Raw genomic sequence first — 15,259 nt, forward strand, 5'->3', positions numbered from 1 at the left:
CAAACACGTCTGCTGCAAAATTTGTGGCGTCCCTATGGCTAACCATAAAATCAAATATTGACATGAAGATGCCACAAACAAAACAACTCAGCTAAAAACGTAATAAAATCCAAGCCACAGATCCCACCTAAAATAATTCCACCCACCTCTCACTGAATAATAACCAATTGCCCTTCAGTTAACCCAGAACCCTTTGAAAAATGGGACCCACTTTTCCCTTGAGAAGCATGATAAAAAATATTTTACAATAAATGAGTTAAAAGAATTGTCTTGCGAGCAGTGTAAATAAGGTTGCCAGCTCCGGGTTGGGGAATACTTGGAGATTTTGGGGGTGGAGCCTGAGGAGGGCAGGGTTTGGGGAGGGGAAGGGCTTCAATGCTATAGAGTCCAATTGCCAAAGCAGCCATTTTCTCCAGGGGAACTGATCTGTGTCGCCTAGAAATCAGTTGTAATAGCTGGAGATCTCCAGCCACCACCTGGAGGTTGGCAACCCAAAGTGTGAAGGACACCCTGCTTGGCATAGTTCCTTATTCCGTTCCAGAAATTCCAGCCTCAAGCCCTCCACTCGGGTCTGCTTCTCGACCATTCAGTTTGGCCTCTGGCACTGCCCTCTTCTACAATTCAATCAGTAGGCCTAACCTTGCAGAGGGGGTAACTAATCTGAATAACCTGTTATCATCTCTGCTGATATGTTGTGTTTCATAAATCTATCCTGTATTCAAATTTGACTGAATATGAAAGTTTAATAGCCTGTGAACTTCTGTATAACTCTGCTTAGGTTGTATTGTAAGGCTTTGATAGTTCATGGTCTGCAATTAAAGAGCTAGATAAATATGGTGTCTACAAATTGGTTCCCCCCTCCTGTTTGGTTATACAGTTTTATTTATTTATTTATTATGTTTATACACCCCTCTCTAGCACTGCCGGCCTCAGGTTGGCTTCCAACAGAATGATTACATATAAATACATATAAATGCATCAATATTAAAGCATATAGCTTAAAACTTTAAAATTAAACCCATCACGTCACATCTGACTTATGGCGACCCTGTGGGGTTTTCAAGGCAAGAGACGTTCAGAGGTGGTTGGCCATTGCCTGCCTTTGGTTCACACCTCTGGTATTTCTTGGAGGTCTCCCATCCTTGTACTTGCCAGGGTCGAGGCTGAGAGTGGGTGACTGGCCCAAGGTCACCCAGCAAGTTTCCATGGCTCAAGTGGGGACTCGAACCTGGGTTTCCCAGATCCTGGTCCAGCACTTCAACCACTACACCACGCTGGCTCTCGTATACAGTTTTGTAAAAGCATAATGAAAATTGTGTTCTTATGCATAGATTTGTAAGAAAAAGAATAATATGTGGTAAATCATCCAATAGTTTTCTTGAATGTTTGGTGCTATTTTTGTTTACCTACTTAGGATGAAAGTCACAGATTTCAACTGTTGCTCTATATCATGGGAAAATTTTACACAATAATTGCATAAAGTGATTCATCTCTTGTTGCCCTTGGGAAAAGCCAACAAATACAATGGATTGTGATTGTCTCTCTTTGCTGTTGTAATCTTCTCCTCGATCTCTGATTTCTCTGAATGAGTTCCCATTGGTTGACTAGTTGTGATGTCACAGCAGGAATCTGCATCCTCTCTGACTGTTGACTAGGCTTAAGAGCAGCTGGCTGTTATGGGTCACTGGTGGTCTTTAGAGTTTTCATTCCAAGGTCTTCGACGAATTTTTGGTGTTGTCATGGGTCAGCCTGCTGAACCTTTCTCAGACGAAGAAGACCTTGAAGCAGAAGTCAGTGAAAGATAGGAGCAGCAGAAACTGAACCACAGCAGGCAGATGGGTCCTCCTCATGTCTACAGCCACCCAGCTCAGAGAGCCCGCCTCCCAAAGCCGCTGGAGCAGAGGCACAAAAGACTCGGCACAGCTTCAGGATCGGAGAAGGAATGCTATACTACCAACCCAAAGAAGAACACTCCCTGATGACAGTGATGAGGCTAATGAGTTTCACCAGGCAGGGAATGCTGAGACAGAGTAACAAGCAACAGCAGGTTAAGCAGGCAGTTGCATCCAGCCTAGTGTGGGAACAACTTGTTGCAACCGCCCCATGTTTGCCATAGACTCTGATTACTCCTGAGACTCTCGTGGCATGGACCTTGGAATGGACTTCGACCTGACATTTGGATTTCGTTCCTGGTACTGACGCTTTGGATCCAGACCTGAAACAGCCCACTTTTGACCTTGGTCCACTACCTGACTATGCTACCCGCCTCTGACCCTCAGGCCTGTCGGCATTCAGGACAGGTGCATTTCATTAATGACAGTAGAACTAGGGCTGCTGAAAGAGACAGGAGGACGCTAGAATTCAGTGCCCAACTTGCCAAAAGCCACCAAATGAAGTTGAAGCTGTGGAGATGTATTTATCTGGGACTTCCCGAATCACAGCTCTTGTTTACTAAGCAAACCATAGGCTGATTAAAATACTGAGTGGTAGCTGGCGGCGCTTTTTATCTTTAGACTTATAACTGCAAATTTGAGAGAGAGATATTTCTAAGTAGGGAGAGAAGTGATGAAAACCAACTTGATTCCACCTAACCGTATCTTTTAAATGTGTGACAATGTCATTTGAACGTTATTTCCAGTAACGTTACTTCCAGCACGCCCCTGAAACTTCAAAGGTTGTTACGCTTCATTGAGAACCTGGCTACGGCATTATTAGCCAGGAATCTAACACGCTATTGCCAATGCTAAATTAACAACATGTCATTTTAATAAGCTGCCAGATAAATCCATTTATAAAGGCTGGTAGGTTGTACAGGAAGAAGATATTCTGTGCACGCAAGATAATGCAAAAGAATGAGCATCTGTCCCTCTGAGGATAATTCCTTGTGATGCTGGTGGAAAACACATACAAATTATTTCTAACCAGGTATATTTAATTGGGGAAATTGCCTATGCATACCTGAAGAGTAAATCGTAGCAACAATTTTTCCCCATTGTGTGAAATCCTAACTCTCTGATAACTGTAGTATTGATTAAAAAGTTGTTTAAAAACACTTGAACCACAGTCATAATTTAAGGGTACTAGTAAGGGAGGCAGATTTCACACCTCATTACAGAAAGGACTGAAAAATATATCACATTTGAGAGTAATCGTCAAGAATGGTTGCTTGACCTTCAGTATTTCCAAATGTAAATTTTATTTATTTATTATTAGACTTGTATCCCGCTCTCTATCTCGGCTGGAGCCAGGCTCAGAGTGGCTAACAATAAAACACAATACATAACACACAATAAATGAAATCCACCTCAAACGTATACAATAAAATTACTTACGGTAAAATCAAATTGGCAGTAAAATCAAAATTATGAACAGTAAAATCAAATCTTTGTCCATTTGGTGACTTGCCTTCTAGCCTAAGCAAACTAATGTAAATAAATGTATGATTCAGCTCAGTAAGTCCTAAACTGTATGTTGCGAGAAAACAATATGCCATGATTGTTTTATTTAATTTGGCCAGCTAAACTATTCACAAAGGATGATGATTCACTGCATGGTTAACTGCTCTGACTTAGCATACTTCCAGTGGGACTCCGGTGGGTGACATTGATTAGTTTGGCCTTGTAGGATGCTGCAGTTGCTCAGGGATATGCTGAAGGTTGTCTTGAGTAAATCAAGAGTTCAGAAGAAACAAAGTAAAGAAACCTACCAGAGTCCTTCACAGCAGATTTCCTAGCTTGTTTACCCAGTGCCATACGAACAACCTGAGCTGGAACTGCTCCAGACACTGGTGATGGTAGAAAGTGCCGTTGAGTCACAGACTGCTTGTTAGGGTTGCCAACCTCCAGGTACTAGCTGGAGATCTGCTCTTACAAGTGATCTCCAGCTGATAGAGATCCGATCCCCTGGAGAAAATGGCTGCTTTGGCAATTGGACTCTATGAAATTGAAGTTCCACCCCTCCCCAAACCCCACCCTCTTCGCGTTTCACCCCCAAAACCTCCTGCCGGTAACAAAGGGGGATGTGACAACCCTACTGCTTATGTAGGGCTTTTAAGGCAAGAGATATTCAGAGGTGGTTTGTCATAGCCTGCCTCTACGTAGCATCCCTAGACTTCCTTGGTGGTCTCCCATCCAACTAGTAACCAGGGTAACTAACCCTGATTAGCTTCCCGCATCTGATGAGATTGGGCTAGCCTGTGGCATCTAGGGCAGGACCCACACTCTGATGCCCTGGAATTAATACACGACATGAAATGGACTTCTGAATATTATAGCCGTGTCTTGTGTAATCTCCCTTGTGCATCAACTTTTTTTCATCCTCTCTGTTTCTCTTTACTTTCACCTTCCATAGGAAGGTATTAACCCATTCTAGAGACTTTTTGGTGGTGGCCCTGATGCTGTGGAACAAGCTCCTGCTAGCTTTCCATAAAGCCTGAAAGGCCATCCTCTTCAGAAGAGCCTTTGCGTAAACGACATAATGTCTGTTTTAGAGTGTGTTGTCTGAAGGAGGCATTCAGGCCCAATGCCAAGCCTTTAGTGTACTGTGTGACATTACCCTAGAGTCCTTTCTCTTAATACATTTCATGTACTCTATTCATGCGGTTGGAATTGTCACAATAGGAATTGTGTCCCAGTTTACAGTTAGAAGCATCTGTTAAATATTTAGCATCTTTTATTTATTCGTTTGAGATGGCAATCTTGTCAAGATTGGTTTTTGTTTAGCTGCCCTTGTATTTAAAATTTCATTTTTCTCTTTTTAAGTGTGAGCAGGAAGGGAGTAGCCTGCTTTTCTGAAACATGTGAGCCACTAGCAATACTATATGAAGTTGCATGTAGTCCCACAAAGGTTGATCATTTCAAGTGAGAAGAAGAAGGAGAGTTGGTTTTTATATGCCGACTTTCTCTACCTTTTAAGGAGAATCCACCTGGCTTACAATCCCCTTCCCTTCCCCTTCCCACAACAGACACCTTGTGAGGTAGGGGGGATGAGAGAGTTTGGAGAGAACTGTGACTAGCCCAAGGTCACCCAGCAGCCTTCATGTGGAGGAGTGGGGAAACCAACCCAGTTCACCAGATTAAAGTCCACCGCTCATGTGAAGGAGTGGAGAATTAAACTTGGTTCTCTAAATTAGAGTCCACCACTCTGAACCACTACACCACACTAGCTCTCACCACGCTGGAGTGAGTGGAGTGAGCGGTGTCCTTTCTGCAGGTCAATAGCCCTGGTTAGTCCTAGAACTGAATGCAAAATTTCCTTGACCTATAAATCCTATACAAGATTTTGGAATTTTTTGTGTGCGCGCCCTTGGCAAATACAGGTCTCGTAGTCCATTAGCCTGTCTTTGAATTATGACTAATTCAAAGTGTAGCATCCATGGATAATTAACAAATTTAAGAACTTGCCAAAAATTGTATGAAGATATGGAATAGAAAGGTCATGGACAGTCATCAGCATTACAGATAAATGCCATTCTGTAGCTCATGATTAGCTGGCGGCCAGCCTTAATGCCAAGAGATGATTTTGCATCCATTAGTGGTTTCGATTTATCAAAGTTATTCAGTATATTAAAGTTGTGCCAAAATGTTGTTCAGACGTAAGATTAAGTAAATGTCACAGCAAGACGGATAGCCTTTGGACTGGGGCGAATTATTACAGAGCAAGACCAACAAGCCAAAACCCAGGCGTTTCCCATTACATTTTTTTTAATCTTCGGGGGGGAGTGGGTTTTCCTCCCCAATTTCCCACCAGTTTCCCCCCCCCCCCCGAGCATTCCCCTATCTAACTCCAACTCAACAACCTCTCTCTGGAGCCTCCCTTTGAAAAGCTCTTCTGCTAAAATGCTGTGACCTTTAAGTATACTACTGAATGTCCAAGGAGAACAAAACGCCCCCACCCATGGGAGCTGTGGCGATCATGAATAAATCAGGTTACAAACAGAAGGTTGGGCAGAAACGTTCTTCTACAGTACATTGTCTTTAGAGCTCCTTGAGAAATACCCTAACAAAGTACACAAACTGCTGGAAACACTTCCTATAGGAATGCTTTCTGCTTGCTATACAAAACCAACAAAGTGGGGGATCCTGGATGCCCCGTTGTCTTGAGAACCAGCACACTCTTTACAGGAGTGTCTAGCTATGTGGACACGATCATCATAAAAAGAAGACTTATGGATATTTGTTATACTCTGATTTAGGGTTGTGCAAAAAAAAGTAAATTTCGGTTTGGGTTTTTTTTGGCCTGATTTTTCAGTAAACCTGAAATAAGTGGTTACCACACATAGTGGTAAATATGGGTATTTGGCTTATTTCCCAGTTTACCGAAAAATTCGGGCCCATTATAGTCTATAAGAAATTATTTTTGAAGCTCCTGTGGGGGGATTTTTGGAGGTAGCATCCCCAAATGTAGCTTAAAGGGACTCTCCTTGCATGAACCTCAAAGTCTGGTGAAGATTTGGTCAGGGGGTCCAATTTTATGGGGTCCGGAAGGGGTCGTCCCCTCCTCCATAGAAATGCATGGTAACGTTTACAATGTTTTTCTATTTGGAATGGGGGCTACCCCCTCTGGACCCCATAAAATTGGACCACCCCACACAATCCAATCTGATATGGAGGAGCAGGGAATCAAACCTGGTTCTCCAGACGCGAGTCCACTGCTCATGTGGAGGAGTGGGGAATCAAACCTGGTTCTCCAGATAAGAGTCCACCGCTCCTAACCACAACACCATGCTGGTTCCAGGCACCATTTATTTGCAGGATACGGACTTCTTGAGGAAACTGCTGGGCATTGGTGACCTCCACAAACACCATGCTGTGGGTGTGAAATCTATACACCAACATTCTGCACAAAGATGAACTAGAAGCCTTTGGGATAGTTTCAGAAGGTGTCCATGTTGGTCTGGAGTAGAACACCTGGATTCGAGTCCAGTAGCACCTTAGAGAACTAGAAAATTGGGGGGGTATGAGCTTTCAAGATACAAAGCTCCATGAATCAGGGAGGGGGAAACTAATACGGAGAAACAGAACCCCCTCCAAAACTATTCCTTTATGTGCCAAAGTTTTCAGTGCACAAGGACTCTTTTTTCAAGGGGTCATTGTTATTCCTTCCTTCCTTCCTTCCTTCCTTCCTTCCTTCCTTCCTTCCTTCCTTCCTTCCTTCCTTCCTTTCTTTCTTTCTTTCTTTCTTTCTTTCTTTCTTTCTTTCTTTCTTTCTTTCTTTCTTTCTTTCTTTCTTTTCCTTCCTTCCTTCCTTCCTTCCTTCCTTCTTTCTTTCTTTCTTTCTTTCTTTCTTTCTTTCTTTCTTTCTTTCTTTCTTTCTTTCTTTCTTTCTTTCTTTCTTTCTTTCTTTCTTTCTTTCTTTCCCTCCCTCCCTCCCTCCCTCCCTCCCTCCCTCCCTCCGTTTATTTGTTTATTTATTTCCCTATTATATTAGGTACTGTGGAAAACAGGCAGGAGAATGCTGCTGCAGTCATTTTGTTTGGGGGCTTCCTGGAGGCACCTTGTTGGCCACTGTGTGAACAGACTGCTGGACTTGATGGGCCTTGGTCTGATCCAGCATGGCCTTTCTTATGTTCATTTCAACCTTTCTGGACATTCAGTAACAGACAGAAAGGTTACAGAGCTTCAGCAGAACATGGATCTGAAATGCCTTGAAATGTCCCTCCTTACAGGTTCATGTACACTAGTTGGCTTTCCTTCAGTCCATTCCTCAGGTTGGGGGCCAAATGGGCTTAGGAGGCAGTGTGGCCCCTACGCTGGTGTCTGTGCCAAGTGCGCCATGCAAGCTGGCACAGACGCCAGCAGAGGGGCACTGACACTGGCCCCTCTGGACTGCCGCAGCAGCATAGCCCTAGGACGCCTGCGCAGCCTCCCGACAGCGTCCTCCCGATGCAAGTCCTCGTGTCGTCATCCCAGGAGGCATTAGGGTTGCTAACTTCCAGGCAGAGCCTGGAGATCTCCTGGGATTATAACTGATCTCCAAGCTACAGAGATCAGTTCCCCTGGAGAACACGGCTGCTTTGGAGGGTAGACTTTCGGATTTCGACTTTTCAGCTTCATTTGGATAGACAGTTTATGTTGTTGTTGTTTTTTTCCAGTTTGGCATATCTAAATGGCAGTCTGTGAAGCCCTGCTAAAATTAATTTTAGGGGAAATGTGTGAAGGAACACAGTCATCTGGATTTCATTGTGAAACCCATTCATCTAATAAATTGAAAACATCCACTGCCACATTCCTTTGCATAATCTTTTGCTGAACTTCTTAATGTAGTATCCCCCGGTCTTGAATTTCAGAGCAGTCTTTCCTGTTGCTTTGAAATGAAATTACATTGGGGCAAAAGCTTGATAGATGGTTTCCCCTTGGTCAACATCCAGTCCCCCTTCCCATTTCTGGTTCTCATTGGCTGTTCTTTGCATGGACATTGCAAAGAGAAAGCCGTCTCGAAGCTGCGTTCGTGAAGCTCCGCCATGAATTAGCCCCACTCCCCTCTTAAAGCATTCCAAGTTGGTAGCCATCACCACATCCTGGGGCATTTGCCTGGTATTGACATTTACATGCTGTTGCCATGGGGTGTATGAATTCACTCTTCTCTACTTAGGGATAGATGGATTCACATTCTAGCTGTAGCTGAAGAAGTGAGCTGTGAGTCACGGAAGTTCATACCCTGTCAGCAATTATGTTAGTCTTTAAGATGCTCCTGGACTCCTGCTCTTTTCTACTGCTACAGACAGACTACCATGGCTACCCATGTGATCTATAATAAACTATTATTTCTACTTAAGAATACTTTACCGTGGGTGAGCCAACTGATGCTGGACTGGTCTCTTACTGCTGTACCTATAATATGCATAGTATGTTATTATTTATTTACAAAAGTACAGTTTGTGGTAGAGCAGAGGGGACGATAGAGTTCCCTCTATAATAAGGTTATGTTCAAATGGCTAAATACAGAAGTTCTGTTATTGAACCCCTGTGGTGCCCACTTTTGTGTTGTGCGAGACCAGATACATAACAGTGCCTCGGTTCACTGACAACAGCCTATGAATGCTTTAGAGCAGGGGTGTCGACCCTAGAGCTAGGGTTGCCAACCTCCTTTTCAAATAAAGCCTTCAAATTCGCGCTGGACCATCGAATGGGACCTCCTTGGTAGGGTTGCCAGGTCCGTCTTTGCCACCCGTGGGAGGTTTTTGGGGCGGAGCCTGAGGAGGGTGGGGTTTGAGGAGAGGACGGACTTCAATGCCATAGAGTCCAATGGCCAAAGCGGCCATTTTCTCCAGGGGAACTGATCTCTGTCGGCTGGACCTCACTTGTAATAGCGGGAGATCTGCAGCTGCTACCTGGAGGTTGGCAACCCTAATAATTGGTGGAAATAACTGAAAAGTTTTTAAGCTGTTCTGTGTTGGGGGGGTGGGAGGGGAGGGGAAAGCATTGCACGGTAGTGTTTTATATGCAAAAGGTACAGATATATTGAGAAATGTACATTTTTTATACTTTAAATAAAATTCAATTTAAAAAGTAAGACGAGAGCAAGTAAGGCTGAATTGTGCGTGTGTGTTTTCCCCCCTTTTGCAGACAAAACGTGGATGCACACGCCCGAGGCTCTATCAAAGCACTACATCCCTTACAGTGCAAAGGTGAGATTTCCGCTTACTTACCTTGTTGTCGCTTTACTCGGCCAATTTCTCAGTTCTGATTTTGCTTTCCTTTTGCAAAAACCGTGACCTGCTCAACATGGCTTGAAAAGGACCAGGGATTTGTGACCTGACATAATATGTTGATCGCAGCTGGTTCTGGGAATAGAAGAAAAAAGGTTCCGCAGTTAGCTGGTATGCATGATTTGCAAGATAGGTTAGCCAGCTTTTGACTGGAGGAGGTTTAGTTTGCTAGTGGAGAGCCAGTGTGATAAAGTGGTTAAGAGCGGTGGTTTGAAGCGGTGGACTCTGATCTGGAGGACCGGGTTTGATTCCCCACTCCTCCACATGAGTGGTGGAGGCTAATCTGGTGAACTGGATTTGTTTCCCCACTCCTACTCATGAAGCCAGTCGGTTTGATAGTGCCAGATTAGAGTCTGCCGCTCATGTGGAGGAGCAGGGACTCAATCCCGGTTTTCCAGATTAGAGTCCACCACTCTTAACCACTACACCATGCTGACTCAAACACATATACAAGTTAGGACTGAAATGTCTGTGGGCTTTTCCCAATGTGTAAGCAATTGATCAAATGCTGTTCCATCTTGACCTTGTATTCTGAAGCCAGTTTGATGGACTTTGCCATACAAGTATCTGCTGCACTTCAGTTGAAGTGAAGTGAACCAAAATTATTGTGTTGATTTCTTTGATTTAGGAATCACTGTGAGGTTCACATCTGAATTTCGTTGCAGTGATAGAATTTTATGATATTTTTAGTACAGCGCTGTTGAGATGAAGTTCAATGAAATCAATCTTTTATTCTAAGAAAGCTTTCCTAGTGCATTTTACTCTTGCGAGAAATAAACAAAGCTGACAAACCTTATAAAAATCAGTTTCTTCCCCGCCATTGGGTATTATTTTTAGTTGCAGCCACAGTAAGATAGCCAAGAACCTGATTGGCAAATGTATATTAAAATCACTTTAGTTATGCTCAATTTTATAAGCTGTGATTTGCAAAGTAGATAGATTTTTTTGCTACGTTACACTGGCTCTAGCTATAGGCACAATCCTGCCAATTATCAGTTATCATGTGGAGGAGCAGGGAATCAAACCCAGTTGTCCAGATTAGTGTCCACCTCTCTTAACCACTACACCGTGTGTGTGTGTGTGTGTGAGAGAGAGAGAGAGAGAGAGAGAGTTAATTGCCGTCAAGTCGCTTCCAACTCATGGCGACCCTATGAATCAACGTCCTCCAAAATGTCCTATCCTTGACAGCCTTGCTCAGGTCTTGCAAACTGAAGGCTGTGGCTTCCTTTATAGAGTCAATCCATCTCTTGTTGGGTCTTCCTCTTTTCCTGCTGCTTTCAACTTTTCTTGCCTTCTCATAATGTGACCAAAATACGATAGCCTCAGTACTACACTATACTAAAACCATAAAAGACAATCGAGAACCAATATAAAATCCAATATAACCAATATAACATCCATCACCTTTAACTGCCTTCAAAAGTCCTTTTGAGCTTAACAAGGTCTTACAAAGCCTTCTGAAGAGAAGACTCCTTCCTGACCTTTTTAATAGGGCCGTTCCACAGAATGGGAGCCATCTCAGTAAAGGCCTATGGTGGTACAGTGGCCATTCTAATAGAGCAGCAGGAGGATACACCAAGGAGAAGAACGGGGTGGCTGCACAGGTTCATACTAGTGCCCCGAGCTCAAACTATCTTTAACCCCATCAATCCCTGGCCCTTTGCTGCTTCCCTCTGCCATTTCTGCCAGCGTGGTGTAGTGGTTAAGAGTGGTAGTTTGGAGTGGTTGAGGAGCAGGGAATCAAGGCCGGTTCTCCAGATCAAAGTCCACCATTCCAAAACCACCGCTCTTAACTGCTGGCTCTCCAGTTGTAGGATAACTTCCAGTTGTAGGATAATTTAATTGTAAGTTATTATTATTATATTATATTATTAAGACTGGACCCAGAGTAGCTAACAATCACTGGTCAAGTCAACATCATTACATAAAATTTAAGTAAAACCATAACACTCATCAAAATCAGTAAAATTTAGCAATAAGCCAATAAAACCTGTTGTACCAATTGGTGCATGTCACTAACATACTGGGCCATAGCGAGCCGGAGAGAAGAAAGAGCAATTGGACCCACCAAAAGTCAATGGAATAAAGTAATCAGAAAACAGGTTGGCAGGGAGGCCAGCTATGATGATAAATACCACTGCCGTCCTCAACCACAGGCCTGGCGGAAGAGAACATGCATCCCGTATTTTGCAAACGTTTCCCAACTGTGGTGCTGCATCCCTAATCAACTGCCAAAGTGTGTTTTTTTAAAGAAACATGGGAAAAGATGATTTGACAACTCAGTATCGAGGGCAGTGCTAAAGGAGATCATTTTCATCACCCTAGTTTATAGGAAAATCAATAAGCTCAAAGTGGGAGATAACACAGCTGTTCGGACTAATGGTACAGTAGATGGATTACTAAGAGATTTTGCCAGTAATAGTAATTGAGTTGGAAGCGGAACAAGAAGGTGACCTCTGTGGAGGAAGGAGGAGAATCAAGAATCAAGTGGGAAAACAGCGACTTGGAAGAGTCATCTGATACTAAGGAGTCGTGTGGCTATAAAGGGCATTTTTAAATATTGGCCAAAGGGGGACATGTATTCTGCAGAGCTCAGAACAATGAACTCCATTTGGAGCATAAATAAAATGTAATATAATCAATAAACACAAGTTTTGGAACCGGCAGTGAGTGACGGCCCAGTAAGAAATTGAGTCCAAATTGTGTAATGGATATTCCAGCGGAAACAAACCGACTGTCTTTCCTGCTGATATGATGGGAGAGACTCCTAAAGGCCCACCCTGCTGGTTTATTCCTATGAAGCTTATGATGAATTAGTGTTTCAGTCATTGCTCAGAAGGATGTAGCCCCTGGCAGAGAGAATCTTTCCCAGCGTGTTGTCATCATGTATCCCTGTCACTTCCTTGAGCACATTTTATGATCTCTCCATTTCTTTGCCATCAAAACCTCACAAGCAGTAAGATGGGACCGGGCTGCTATTTCTGGCATATTGTTTGATCTTCTGAAAAACCAGGGATCACCTTTCATCAATCAGCAGTGTTTCAAAAAACCACTTTTCTTGGTAGTTTCAGAGGTAAGTTGTTCTATAGGTTTGCAGCAGAACAACAAGATTTGAGTTCAGTACAACTTTAGAGACCAACAAGATTTGGGGAGGTATAAGTTTTAGAGAGTCAAATCTCTGAAGAAGGGAGCTTTGGGTGCTGTAGTGGTTAAGAGTGGTGGTTTGGAGTGGTAGACTCTGATCTGAAGAACCAGGTTTGATTCCCCACTCCTACACATGAGCGGCGGAGGCTAATCTGGGGAACTGGAATGGTTTCCTCACTCCTACACATGAAGCCAGCTGGGTGACCTTGGGCCAGTCACAGTACTTTCTGAACTCTCTCATCCCCACCTACCTCACAGGGTGTCTGTTGTGGGGAGGGGAAGGGAAGGTGATTGTAAGCCGGTTTGATTCTTCCTTAAGTTGCGAGAAAGTAAGCATATAAAAACCTCTTCTTTGAAAAATTTCTTGGTCTCTAAAGTGCTGTTGTACTCGAATCACTCTTCTCGGGAACCCATTAACTTAAAAAAAAAACAGTTAAAAAAAAAACTAATTCTCAAACAGTGTTTTCAAACACTTGGCTTTAAGAAACCGAAATCCCTAAGATATGCAACATAAAGAAGCTTGATACCATCAATGGAATGTGAAAACAAGAAAAATAATGTAACAGCCTAATGCAATGCTAACAAAATTGCTATTTATAAGAAAAATAAATGGCATTGGCCCTCTACCAGCTTCACACCGTTTTCTCAGTTTTCTGTGTATGGATATTTATGCCAATCTCTGAGACCCTGGAGAGCCGCTGCCGGCCTGAGTAGACAATATTGACTTCGATGGACCCAGGGTCTGATTCAGTAAAAGGCAGTTTCATGTGTTCATGTGTCTTATTTGTGGGCTTCCTAGAGGCACCTGGTTGGCCACTGTATGGACAGACTGCTGGACTTGATGGACATTGGTCTGATCCAGCAGGGCCTTTCTTATGTTCATTGTTGCCAAATGACTGATCAGCTCTTGCTGTCGCTCTGGATGAAGCTGTTCTATCTTCAGCAGTTTACTTCCAAGTAAAGGAAAGAGAACTTGGGCTGCCTCACACATGATGTTTTTTTCTCTAAAAGTATGTGCATTCATGTAATGCTGCTGCAGTCGTCTTGCTTGTGGGCTTCCTGGAGGCACCTGGTTGGCCACTTTGTGAACAGACTGTAGGACTCAATGGGCCTTGGCCTGATCCAGTAGGGCCTTTCTTTTGTTCTTATGATGCTTGCATATTTGTTTTAAATGTCTGCTTGGTTTTTTTTTTTTCTATTTCTTTTTTTGTTTGTGTGTTTTAATTAAAAAGTGGGGGGAAATTCAACTGCCTGAAGCATTTTGCTGATAAGTGCTCCTGTCAGATGCTTTGGAAAGGCAAGGGGAATCCAGGAGAAAGGGAGAGCCCCTTTGTTCAGCTAGGATAGTATCCACCTTACCAGTGTCAGTTGAAAGATAAGATCTGGGTAACTTCCTGTGTGTGAAATGACTGCTGGGGTCCCAGGAATGTCAGACTGATTCATGGAAGGTTTAACTCCTGTCTGCTGGAGCCACAGGAGGGTTTATGGCTGTCATTTTAACAGATGCCAAGCAAAGTAGGGAGGCTGTTAATCATGTTCCCGGTCAGGCCCCGGCTAGCCTGGCTCCAGAGCATTGAGCTCAAATCTATTCAGAAGCAAAAATACTGGCGTACGCAATTTAATGGGATTTTTATGGGATTTCCATAAAAATTTAATGGGGTTTCCAAGAGGGATTTTTTTTAATTTCAGAAACAACCTGTATTAGCCTTGCACAAAAATTATTGGAACGTGTCATTTAGCATTCAAGAAAAAACACATTGGGCAGGATCGTATCGCCGTGCAGTAGGCACATGCGTTTTCCCCACATTCCCCTCCATTGCTGCAGCTCAATGTTTGGGGTCCCAGGATCCCCACAGCCAGGATGAATTTGCTGCCTCCCCTCAGTGGAGCTGTACACGTGGAACAACAATGAGGAATGGTTTCAACTCCTTTCCCCTCCTCAGTTCTGTGACTGGTCCCTCCAGGGGTCAGAAAGAGTCACCACAACAGAGAAAAATGCAGGATAACAGCACCTTCTGCACTTGCCCACTTCTTGTGTCTTTTGTAGGGCAATCGTAGTGTTTCAGCTGTGAAGCAATAATAAAGCGGAACATCTAGGAGTCCAGCAACCCCTTAGAGACCAACAAGATTTGAGGGGGGATGGTTATAAGCTTTTGAGAGTCAAAGCCATTCTAGGGATCTCTGATATAAAATACCTTATGGAGTGTTGTGAGGGTAAAAGATGGAAGGGAGAACCATGTATGCTCACCACAAGCTGCAGGGAGGTAGGATGGGATGAAAAGTTCTATTTTTACAGCAGTGTTTAATATCTGAGGAATTTTTGCACTTTGTAAACTTAAAGTTCCAGCCTCCTCAGTGGCAGTAATAACAGTCTATCTGATGATATGAGAGGCATCTAAGCAGAAG

At 43.4% G+C, this 15,259-nt stretch overlaps 1 protein-coding gene across 5 annotated transcripts in view; it reads left to right on the plus strand.

Annotated features, from left to right (window-relative positions):
* The window catches only part of GULP1 (GULP PTB domain containing engulfment adaptor 1), a 223,697-nt gene that overhangs the window by 25,113 nt on the left and 183,325 nt on the right, over positions 1-15,259 (plus strand). For all 5 annotated transcript variants that reach the window (XM_056861479.1, XM_056861484.1, XM_056861481.1 and 2 more), the window contains exon 3: positions 9,567-9,628. In XM_056861479.1, coding sequence (XP_056717457.1) covers positions 9,567-9,628 — 62 coding nt within the window. The remainder of the gene's footprint in view (positions 1-9,566; positions 9,629-15,259) is intronic.

The sequence above is a fragment of the Euleptes europaea genome, chromosome 15 (genome assembly GCF_029931775.1).
Source record: "Euleptes europaea isolate rEulEur1 chromosome 15, rEulEur1.hap1, whole genome shotgun sequence".
In the NCBI taxonomy this organism is placed as follows: Eukaryota; Metazoa; Chordata; class Lepidosauria; order Squamata; family Sphaerodactylidae; genus Euleptes; species Euleptes europaea.